The 12,284-nt window shown below is 49.9% G+C and overlaps 1 protein-coding gene across 1 annotated transcript in view; it reads left to right on the forward strand.

Annotated features, from left to right (window-relative positions):
- Positions 1 to 12,284, forward strand: part of WWC1 (WW and C2 domain containing 1) — a 127,206-nt gene that overhangs the window by 51,126 nt on the left and 63,796 nt on the right. Inside the window, exon 2 of the mRNA XM_033096266.1 lies at positions 10,772 to 10,881. Within this exon, the coding sequence (XP_032952157.1) occupies positions 10,772 to 10,881 (110 nt within the window). The remainder of the gene's footprint in view (positions 1 to 10,771; positions 10,882 to 12,284) is intronic.

A 12,284-nucleotide genomic window follows, 5' to 3' on the forward strand; every position in this document is an offset into this window, starting at 1 on the left:
CGACAGACCACGTACATGATGGTGGTCCCCTAAGATTACAGCGGAGCTGAAAAATTCCTCTCGCCTGGTGACACTGTGGCTGTCATCATGTCGTAGTGCAATACATTGCTCACGCTGCTGGGGTTGCTGGTGTACACAGACCCACTGCACTGCCGGTCGGAGAAACGCATAGGGCATGCAATTCCGCGCCGTGCGTAACAAACGACTGTTACTGGTTTATGTGTTTACTCTTCATTATTTTAGAGTGTACTCTCTCTATGGAGAAAAACGGTTGCCGTAACCCTGTCATGTTTGTTAAGCTGGCAGCAGCCTCATACATCTCGTGTTTGCGGGGGCTCTTGGTTGCATCGTTTTCCCTTGTGCTTGACTGAATCTCGTGTTGTTTTGTGTAAGTAGCGTGTTGTACAGGCTTGTCGCCTAGGAGCAGGAGGCTGTCCTGTAGCCTAGGTGTGCAGCAGGCTGTACCCTCTCGGTGTGTGTCCGTGACTCTATGACGTTCGCATGGCGACAAAGTCATGTTAACAGTGTATTTCTCAGACTCTATCCCCTTTGCTAAGTGGCACGTGACTGCACTACATTTGTCTATCCATCCATTCAACTATTAATGGACATTTGGGTTGTTTCCAGCTCATTACACTGATTTTAAGAAGCACCACTATTGTATGTGCCCCTAAGAAAGGAACAATGCTGGCAACTAAATTATGGCCCAATTTTTAAAAAATTAACTAGACTGTTGATTTCATACTTGTTGAAATAAATCTTTCACCCTTCGATTTTTTTTTTTTACTCACGTATTGCTTTTATACATACAGCGACAACAACAAAGAAATACATACACAAAACAAAGCTCCAGTGTTCCTAAAACATCTCCCTATTCTGAATCCAGTGCTTTGGAGTCGCCAACTATTACTGTCTGTGCTTTTCATATCGTCCCGGTGTCCTCAGGAGAGTTGGGGGTGTTGCCTCGTGCTGAGGACCCAGGGAGGAATCCGAAGGCTTTGATCTGGGCTCTGCAGCCAGAGGCAATTATGCAAAGTCAACCTACTCTTGCTTTGGGAATGTTGCGGAACGCGTCTGTTGACTGCCTCCTCCAGTCTTCCCCACAACCATTCCATTCCTAGGGGTTAAAAGTGCCCCCCTGTTGTCTCTGGGATTTGGTCCCAAGCCCATGGCACCGCTGACGGCTGTGCACACATAGGCAGTGACAGCTCCATCAGCCACAGCCTGGCTGACAAGGTGGTGAGGGGCCCACGGTGGTAACGCACGCCCCCTTTGCAGAGATGTTAAAAGGTATTTACAAGCGTGCCGCTCAGAACTGTGGGACTAGAGTCTCTGTGAGGGACCCTGAACAGGGCTAGGTGCTTTGTAAACACTCAGTGAAAGTTAGCTTGTATTATTATTACGAGCAAGCGTCCGTTTCCTTGTTGGTTAAATGAGGTGGTGGTGACCTGCCTCACCGAAAAGTCGTGATGATAAAGGAAATGATCTGTTTTACGTAGAGCATGTGGTCCAGTGCCTCGTACTTAATTGGTCTGCAGTAAAAAGATATTTTAATGGTTGTTTCTTTGCAACTTCACAATGCCCTGGAGGGGCCAGGGGGCCAAACGGGCCAGACTGTGGACTTACGCAGGCTGACACTGCAAGGAAGCCTTAGAGATGTTACATCCCAGCTCGTTCTGCACACGGGAAGCCCACAAAGGGTACGTGCCTTGGCCAAGGGCACAGCTAATGGCGGCAGGGTCAGGATGCAAACCCTAATCTGACCACTCTCCTCCCAGTGCTCTGTCTAAACTGCTGTCCTGGAAGGGGCCCTGGGTCAGGCAGGCTCCCGGACAAGCCTTCACAGACAATTCCATGTCTCGAAGGACCAGCAGCTCAGGCTGCATGGCTGGGGTGAGGGTCAGAAATCAAGAAACAGAGAAATGGCCAAATTCCAGGGAAGGGTGGGCTACGACTTCTGTTCTTAGAGCTGGAGGCTCCTGGACAGCCCAGCACCTAGGAAGACCCCGTGGGAACCCAGGTCATAGGACTGGAAGGCGAAAGCTGGGGGTTGAGTGCCCTCTCTGCATGCCTGCCCAAGGCTGTGTGCCAAGTGCAGTGTTGAGTCATGCCTGTGTACTAGTTCAGTTTATCCCTGGGAGAACCCTGCAAGGAAGATTTTCTTGGAGGCTTTGTACCTATGGGGAAAACTGAGGCTTAGAGCTGGGGAAGGAGCAGGCGAAGCTTACGCAGCCAAGAAGGATGGAGCTGGGAGTCCCGTTTGGTTCTGTTGGCCCTTCTCTAGGGCACAGGACTCCCTTAGCCTATTTGGGAACGAGAATGAGGATGAGGCTGGGTGAGGAGAAACACGTTTACCCGCCCTCTGTTCTGCTGTGGTGCTGGGCTGCAGGAAACTACCCCGTCGTGAGGAGATGAGCCAAGTGAGGGCCACAACCTTTTCTTTCCATGAAAGAGAGCATAGTTCCATAGGGGTTCTTGCCCAGTGATCATTTTCCTTCCAGTGTAGTGGGGTTATGACTATTCTGTGACCCCAAATGTACTATCAGTAGCTGTTTCTTGAAGGCTGTTCAGACACCTGCTGCATTTCAGATGGATCCTAACTCGGCACCTGGATGAGTTGCTCTCTTGCTGTTGTGGGTGTGAGGTAGGCCTGGGGCTGTCCCCACCTTTTAGTCTCATCCCTGCCACTGTCCTTGGGTGGCTCTGGGAAAGTCTCTCTGTGCCTCCGTTTTCTCACAGAGAGAAACAAAGCAGTTAGTTTCCAGATATCCCTTTCAATGTGAACACTCTTTAATACCCCTGCATTGGGGCCTCATTTAGATAACAATGGAAAGAATAATCGTGAATGGCTCTCACTTACTGAGCATACACTGTATACCAACATGTTGCTTGCTGCATTATCTCATTTTATCTTCACAGAACACTGTGGGGTGGGTCTGAACGGTTGCCTACCTGAAAGGGTTGTTACCAGGACCAAGTGAGTGAATATATGTAAGGTGCTTGGAACAGTCCCTGGCACATCGTGAGTGCTCAATAAATGTATTCTTATTTTTCCTGTCTTGCAAATGCGAAAGCTGAGGCCCAGAATGGTTAAGTATCTTATCCAAGGTCACACAGCTCAACTATGGCAGAGCCTGGGTTCAAACCCAGGGAGTCTGGCTCCAGAGTCCTGATGCGTCTTGAGAAGACAAGTGGCAGGAGTGACCCATGACAGAGCAGTGGGGACTGTGGGCCAGACACTGCCCGCCCCCAGAAGCCATGCTGATTCCAGTTTCAAAACAGAGCACTGTAATAGACAAACATGTCTACAGTCTGAACTGGACCCAGCAGTAGTCAGTTAGTTGGTCCATGATCTGGTTTTCAGAGTATAACCTTAAATCCCAGCGAATGACACACAGAGAGGAACAGCAGGATGGATTCACCACTGAGTCATTGAGCTGAAGGCACAGAGACATGGGGATGGTGGCCGAGGAAGGGGACAGGCCCAAGGCTCAGGTGTGTGGTCCCAGAACCGAGTGGGGGCAGAGTGAAGGCAAGATTGAGCAGAGAGAGAGGAGCCACTGGTTTGTGGGGACCCAGTTAGAAAGGGACGGGGGAGCAGTCTGGAACCTTCCCTCTAGCTCTCTCCCTCCTCCTCTCTTCCCCATAAAAGAATTCCGGGAGTGGGAGTGACGAGGTCAGGAAAGCTTCTGGATAAACCGGCCCAACCGAAGCAGAGAAACAAGGAGATCCGGAGGTCAGAAAACCAGAATATTGAGAGGAGAGGGAAGGAGAAAACATTTTTAAGAGAAAGAACTTGAAATTTTCTTCAGAGAGCAAATTTTGAGCACCAGATCCACTCCAGCTGCCATTTCCTAACTTCTCTGGTTTAATTTCCAAAAAGAGCGAGCCTGAGCATAAGCCGACAGTTCCCAGCCTCTCTAGGAAGGGAGCTGAGGGGGAACAGCGTGTGGCTTACAGAACTTGTAGGCTGGACAATTACTTTGCCTCGGTCTCCCCCTCATGACAATAGGGTTATACAACCTAACTCATACGAACAGCTCGTTTTAACCAGGGAGTCACACTCTGTACAGATGAAGCACTTCACTAATGAAGAAGCAGAGTCAGACAGAGTAGGGTTTGTGCCCAAGGGGACAGAGCAGGTAAGTGACGTGCCTGCATTGGAAGGTGGTGGCTGACTCTAGAGCCTGTGAGTTTTGTTTTTTGTTTGTTTTCTTAAGATTTTATTGGGGAAGGGGAACAGGACTTTATTTGGGAACAGTCTGTATTTCCAAGACTTTATTGGGGAACAGCGTGTTTTTCCCAGGACCCATCAGCTCCAAGTCAAGTTGTTGTCCTTTCAATTTTAGTTGTGGAGGGCGCAGCTCAGCTCCAGGTCCAGTGGCTGTTGTTCAGCCTTAGTTGCAGGGGGCGCGGCCCACCATCTCTTGCGGGAGTCGAACCGTCAACCTTGTGGTTGAGAGGACGCATTCCAACTAATTGAACCATCCGGCCGCCCGGGGGCTCAGTGGCAGCTCAGCGGCAGCTCATTGTCTTCATTCTAGTTGCAGAGGGCGCAGCTCACTGGCCCATGTGGGAATCGAACCCGCAACCCTGTTGCCCAGAGCTCACGCTCTAATCGAGCCACCCGTCCGCCCTAGAGCCTGTGAGTTTTAACCATCACCCATCGCCGGGCATCTGTTGGGATGAAGAATGATGGTGACGATGATGAGGCTGATAGCTGACATCTGAACCCCTAAAGATGAAAGGTGACACAATTCTCACAGTGCATAGAACACAGAAGTCTCTCGACTGATCACGTTAACAACCCACAAATACCGAGGGCTTAGGCCACGCCAGGCCCTGTGCTCAGCACTTTATGTGGGTTATCTCACTTAATCCCCACAACACCCTCAGGAGATCGGGACTTGTAAGTTTCACAGAGAAGGAACCTCCTCCTGACGAGGTTACGTAACACACCCATGGTTGTCCAAGAGGCAAGCATGTGTTTCAGCCCAGTTTCATTGATTCCTGAGCCTTTGTGGGGAGTATCTACCCCTTCTCTATTAACCGTGAAGCCAACCACCATCTTCTTCCTCTCCAGCCTCCCCTGGCTACACCCCGTTGCTGCTGTCCCTTTGTTCTCCCGATTCTCTGACCTTTCACATCTGTACGGCTGACCTAGCACCTTATCAGCTATCCCTGCATTCTCTAATTGTCTGTGGGGCACAGCCTCAGATAGTGTAACTGCCACATACACTGTCACCAAATGTCATGAGGCTGGGTCACTGCCTGCTCTCAGTGAAGCCGTCCTCCCTGGCTGGACCTTCTGCTGAGGACGGAAACAAGCTGACTCGAACTTCTGAGCCCTTATCACGCCTAGCATGGGATGGAGACGTGGTATCCACATGATATATTCCTGTCGCTTGGAGGACGGATGGAAATGACAGAAAAGAGGGAAGCGGAGGGTGAGGTGGTGAGCTGCTCCAGGTCACCGCCTTCAGGTCGGCACAGGGGTGGTGCTCAGAGCCCTTACCGGGGACCCCAGGGCCCTAGAAACCCAGCTTCTGACTTCTCTCTGCCTCTGCTTCATCACTTGTATCATAAAGAGACACCGTGCGTCTTTCTTTAACATCCCTCAAACTCATCAGCATTATCCCGCCCCAAAGCCTTTGTGCCAGCTGTTCCCTTTGCTTCCACCATCTGGCCTCCCCTCCAAGATCACCTCCCAGAAGCTTCCCTTGACCAGCCCACCCCTTTCACTGGTTCCTGCTGTATTTTTTTAAATGACCACGTTGATTGGCATCCTGGCTGGGGTGTCTCCCGACTAGAATGTAAGGGCAGGGCTGGTGTTGAGTAAATGAGGTTTGTCTCTGATCTGGGCAATCAGCCCTCCTAACAAAGTTGTCAGATGGTGATTTTTATTATCCCCACATTTGTTAAATGAATGAATGAAGGTGTTTGAACCGAGCTGAATTAAAGGAAGGAAGAACTTCCTTAGTGCACTTTCTTCCCGCCCACCCCAGCCTCCAAGATGCGAAAGGTGGAATTTGCCACTTAGAAATGGTGCTGAGCAGCAGCCCGGAGGTGAAGGAGTGGAATGAGGGCTTGTGAAATCTAAGCTATGGGAACTATGCGTGTGAAACACCCCGGGGAGGGAGGAGAACCAGCCTGTCCATTGTGCTGCGCAGGGAGGAGCGGTTCAGCTGAAAGTTTGGACAGTTCTTGGCATGGAGTCTGGGGGGCCCTTTAGAAAGTGGTCCCGCCCAGCTGGCCCAAGGAGAGAGCCGGGTCGGGGGCCAGCATCCTGCTAGAGGAGATAAAGAGGTTACTGTGGGAAGCGTTGGGATTGCTCGGGAAGCACCAGGAACTTGAAAGATATGTTATGTGTTTTTCAGTCCCCAGAGAATCACCACCCAGTGTTAGACTTGGCAAAAGCCTTTCCGCTCCTTCTCTGAGCTGCCTTCTTAGAAAAGACGCACTGTCTGAATACTGAATGCCGGGCGGCCGTGGCAGTGTGCTCCCAGACCCTCTCCCATAGCCCACAGGAAAGCAACGTGGAGCTGGGAGGCGGGACAAGGGTGCCGTGTGCTCAGGGATCCGCCAGAACCTACCTGTCTCCAAGGTGACACATCCGGGCCCATTTTCCAGGAGGGCCTATTGTGAAACACTCTGGAATGTTTGTATTCCTTCAGAGATTTGTAATTAAGAAGAGGCAAAACTAGTTCTTGCTTGGCACCTTTCCTTCCCTCTCCTCCCTCCCTCTCGCCCTTCCAGCATTTGGGTCATTTGATTTCACATCGGGGTTTTCAGCAGCCCAGGGAGTGGAGGCTGAAGGCTGGGACCGGATTGGGGCAAACCGCTTCATGGGAGGGCAGGGGGCTGAGAGTTCCAGGCAGGGCCCCCAAGTCCTGGCCACATCTGAAAGCGGACATCTCTTCCCAGCTCACATTCTTGGCACTAGCCCAAGGGGAAACGTTGCAGACCAGAGAAGCACCCACAGTTTCCCGGGAGGACTGGTTTAAACACTTCCTCTCCCTGGCAGGAAGAGGAGCACGTGCACGGGTATATGCGTGTGTGTGTGTGTGTGTGTGTGTGTGTGTGTGTGTGTGTTTAAATCCTCATGCAGCTCAAAACACTTCTCTTCATCCTGATTCTCTGAATGACACGTCTCTGCACACTGAATAATTCATCTCCCTCTTGGCATTTCTTCCAGAGAGATGCTTGCTGTCCAGATTTTTTGCAAGTTGTATAGTCTTCTAATAGAAGGGTCCTCTTTCCCATGGAAGAGCTCTAGGAGTCAGGATACCAGCCCTCCGCTCCCGCCCATGGTCACGTAGAAGGGAACCCTACACATCAAACCACCGCCCTCCTTTCCCCTCGCCCTCTCCCTGAGTGGGTCCTCTTTACTCCTTCTTCTTCAGCCCCGCGAGGCACTGTTCCGTACTCCTGCCGGTGAGAATCAGCATGTCAGCAGCCTCCCCGCCATCCACACGTCAGTCACATTACGGGTTCTTGTGGCTACCGTTTATTTCAGTCCTGACTTCTCGGTGTCTAAGACGGGAGCAATCTGCGGAGTTCATGGTTTCCTGGGAAAGGGATGCATTTTTGGTGTTTCAGTCCTGCCTCCCCCATCCCCATCTTCATACCCAGAGAGCACAGTGAATCTCTTGGGTTAATGACTTTGAAACGTTTAATTGCCTCTTCATTAAGCAGCTGTGGGTTTTCCAAGTGATGTCTTTGTATGGCGGGATATACGCGTGTAACTAAAGGTACAAATACGCCGGAGCTCCAGTGCCTTTTGCCTGCGTCAGACTTCCCTCTGGTCCATCTGTATCTCTAACATAGCTTACTCTGTATTCTCAGACTCTCGTGGTCTCATGGTCTCATTCATTTTTGTTAGCAAAGCTCAGGTTTGGAAATCAGGCCGTGGGGCTTCATATTATATTCTGGGGTTTACTAACTGCATGATGCTGATCTTTTCACATTGGTAAAATGGAGTAAGGGTGCCTGCTACCCAGAGAGGGAATATAATGTGTGTAATGTGCTTTCTAGGCCTAGATTTAGCCATTAGTAAATATTTTAGTAACAATTAATACAAGTAGTATATGAACACTATGGAGAAATTAGTAAAAAAAAAGAAAAAAGGAAAAAATTTAAATCAACATCGAAATCCCTGGGCCGAGATAACCTTTTACTGTATATCTTTCCAGTTTCTCTTCTACACACACACACACTCACACACACTTTAAGGCAAAATACACATAGCAGTATCCTGTAGATGTTCTTTTACCAATGTTTTTCTCATAGATTGAGAGCATCCTTCCATGATAGCAAACTATAGAACACATTGTTACATATAATATAGAATACATTGTTACTTTTTGTTCCTACGTCGCATTATTGTGTTCACCCATTCCACAAATATTTACTGAGCACCAGTTAGAAGGGACGTAGGATTCCGTTGCTCAGATGCATCCTGGATGGAATCATGTCATTAATCCCCAGGGAGGAATGTTGAAAGGTGGTGAGCCTTATACCGGAAGGTGCAGGGGGCTGTTGGAAAGGGACATATATCTTCTCGGTTTCCTGGGTTGCAAACTGTATGTATCATAAGATTTCTCTCTCCACAGCCAGGCTGGCAGGCAGGGTTTTCAGGGCAGCGTGCAGGGAGAGAAATGAGCCAGCAAGAGAGGTCTTGAGTGGGTTCGGCCTGAGCTTCCCTGTTTCCTCAGATGTACCTGTCTTCATTGATAGGGTCACTCACCGTGCAGGGGTATGCCCATGTGTGCTTTTCTTCAGAGACCCTTTCAAAGCTTTGTTGGGTAAAATGATGTTGGATGAGATTGGCCTCTTGGTCCCTGGCCTTCACTCTCCATAAGGAAGAAGGAGCAAACACATAGAGAAGATGGAGGAGGCGGAGGTGCTCTGGGATGGGGCCTTTTGTTTCTGAAATCTGGGGGGAGCACGGGGTGGTGGGGGGTGGGCTGAAGGCAGTTTTGCAAAAACTGTATCCAGACTGGCACGGACACTCCTGAACGAAGTGCATTCTTAGTTGAGGAAAGTTCCCTCCACGTGTGTATCTTCTCCATTTTTTCCTCCTTTTACTCCAAGGCAGTGGCTTGTGATTTATTTTCCTTGGGGCTGGGGAGATGCATAGAAGATGTCAGCTTTTAAGAGAACCCCTTGGCTCACAGCAGGGGCTCTGCACACACTGCCTTCTTTGACATCCCAGTTTTGTCATTGACATTGAGAATGTCATTCTTTCTTAGCCTCAGTTTCCCTTCTGGGAAACAGAATATAATAACTAATGTCTTCTGAGCACACCAGGACCTGTGCTAAATGTTCTTGCGCACGTGAGCTTATTTAAGCTAACCAATGACCTGGAGAATTATTATTATCCCCACTTTGCAGATAAAAATTCTGGGGCTCAGAGAGGTTAAGTAAGTTGTCAGACTCACACAGCTAATACAAGTAATGCTTATTGAACACTTATTAGATAGTGTGTAGTCTGTTGCATATCATACATACCTCTGGCTTCACCCTTATTATCTCCTACAGTATAGCTATAAATTACTAATAGAAACTTTTGAGCTATCCATTCATTCAGTCAATAGATAGTTTTTGCAGCCTACCAGACTCTGGATATACAGTGGTCGTGAACACACCAGATCTCTTTACCCGAGACTCTTAAGGTGTTGCTGTTTTTCCATGTATTTTGCTTTAAATTTGATTTGGAGTGAGTGTAAGAAGGAAGGAAATTGCACAGGACGAGAGAGAGTAGGTTTCTGTGGCCTGGAGGGAAGCTCTCGATGAGGAATCCCAGACGCCAACCTAGGCATCTTTCTTCCTGTCCTGTTGAACTTCAGTTTACCAGTCTGTAGAAAGAGTGGCGACTCCGAAGCTGAGCCTCTGGGCTTCCGAAATTGGGAGGCGGGTGGGAGCGGACAGGAGAGGGAGAAGATCCGAATATGTATTTTAGGCAGAGGCAGTAAGTGGGAGTAACCAAAGGAACTGTCTGGAGGGGCCCCTCAGTCTGACTGTTGTATGTCTAGATTCCTGGCTCCCTGCACTCTGGCTGAAATACTTGACCAGTGGTCTGTGGCGTTTTCCAAGCTTGACAAGCCTTTGTTCATTTAGCTGGGTGATTTCTTTGTCTGACTGGGTGCTTACTGCCACTCCACTCCCCGCAGAATGGGGACTTAGAGGGTGGTTAGTGCCGAAAGATCAGTTTGGCCTGGCTTGTCTAGGGAAGGCCATCAGGGGTGCCGGCATTGGGGAACCAGCGCAGGAGGCAAATAAACACTACTTTTGGCCAAACTCACAGGGATGGAACATCTGCTATTCTAGATGCTGCTCCTGCAGCTTTGCAGAGGGGAAGCGGGCTTGGCACACACGGGCTGGGGCCAGGAGGAAGACTGGGCATGGGCTGGGTGCGTGAGTTGCAGGTGGAGAAGCCAGAGAGGGCTGGAGTCCCAGCTTAGAAGCAGGACTGGACCTGCGAGCCCTTTCCCGCAAAGCCCTCCGTTAGAGATGCAGAAACAGAAGCCCCGAAGAGGAAGGTGACCTGCTCAAATTACTCTTTGTTAGTGGCAAAGCTGGGACGGGAACTCAGATTCCCTGCCTCCTTCCATGTGTTCTCCTTCCCGGGACACCAGGGCAGGTCTGGTGGCAGCGCAGTGTCTGGATCTGTTGGGCTAGCCCTGAAGAGCAGGAAAGCCAAGAGAAGCAGCGAGCTTCAGGGGCTTGGGGGCTGTCGGCTGATACGCTCTGTTTCTCCTCTCCCTGCCAGGTACACCAAACCGCTCACCTTTGCCGACTGCATCAGTAATGAGCTGCCGCTAGGATGGGAAGAGGCGTACGACCCACAGGTTGGAGATTACTTCATAGACCACAACACCAGTAAGTTCCTGGCCATCCTCCTTTCCCCATTCCCCTCCCTCCACGCTCACCCCCAAGTCTGGAAGAGCTACCAGCGGAGGTTCTTGAAGCCGGATTGTGTTTTGTGTTATTAGTTCTATAGAGATGTCAATGTAGAGATAGCTAGAAAATGTATGCTCGTGTAAGATAGCAGTTTCGAAGAGGTTTAAATAGAATCCGAAACTCCACCTCTTGCAACCCATCTCCCCAGGTTTACAGAGCCAGAGCCCTGCTGACAATTTCTTATGTATCATTCCAGAAATTTCCCAAACGTGTGTGTTTATGTGTGTGCGTGCATGCATTCTTTTCTTTTCTCCATGTATCAATTCATGTGCGTAAGGTTTTTTTTCATAAAAGGTAGAGGTGTCATTGTCATTGCCAGATCATTTTGGAGCAGCCAGAGCCCCAGCAAGTTCCCAGCCGCGTGCACACATGTGTCCATAGTGGGTTGATATGTGCGTCTCTACCCGACCCGTCCACCACCCTCGCTTTGCATCTGTGATCCAAATATCCCGATCCAGAATGAAGACTCCTAGGGTCTTTCTCCTTGGGCCTGTGATGGAGGACTAGGTTGAGAAAGGGAGAAGCATGTTGTCTGACAGGTGGAGGAAGCCAGGTTGTGGTCCTCCAGCCAGGGAGAGTTGATGTGTATTTGGGCCTCATCCGTCGTGTACCTTCTTGGCCAAGAGCACTCCTGTCCTCTGAAATTTGCTGCCCCATTTGTTCATGTGTACAGAGGAAAGAGGGTTTTTCTGTTTTTCTGTCTCCATTCTCAACCTTCTGAACAAGAGGATTTCCTTTATCCTTTCAGGCAGGAGGAGAATGGATTGAGATGAGACAGGCCTGGCAAAGCCTGCGGCTCCAAATCCTAGCAGCCCATTCACGGAGCATATACTCTGTGCCCTGTGCTGGGCGAGGCCCTTGATGGGCCGCTTCTCATTTAATCCTCTCAACTACCCTGAGGCGTGTAGGATGATTGTCCCCATCTTATAAATGGGACGAAGTGGTAGTAATTGACCGCTCCATACGCAGCTAAAACACCGCAGAGCTGGGGTTTGAACCAGCACTGGGATGCTTCTCCATCCACATCCACTTCCCTCTCTGGGTGTCAGTAGCACCTGGCCATACCTCTGTGAGCCCCTCAGCACCCTGCAGTGTAACCACTTAGCTGTTGCTGCAATTGTTTCTGGAGTAGGAGAGTGTCCATTTCATCTCTCTGACCCCAGGCCTTTGCCTGGTAGGACACACAGTAGGTGTGCACTTGACCTCTGCTAGAAAGAAAAGGGCGTACACGCATGAATGCGTGACTACAATGGATGAATGAACGGACTGTTGTTGGTGCCAAGGGGTAGAAGAGTTTCTGAGAGACAGCTAATGGCATTAAT

The sequence above is a fragment of the Rhinolophus ferrumequinum genome, chromosome 24, assembly GCF_004115265.2.
Source record: "Rhinolophus ferrumequinum isolate MPI-CBG mRhiFer1 chromosome 24, mRhiFer1_v1.p, whole genome shotgun sequence".
Lineage (NCBI taxonomy): Eukaryota > Metazoa > Chordata > Mammalia > Chiroptera > Rhinolophidae > Rhinolophus > Rhinolophus ferrumequinum.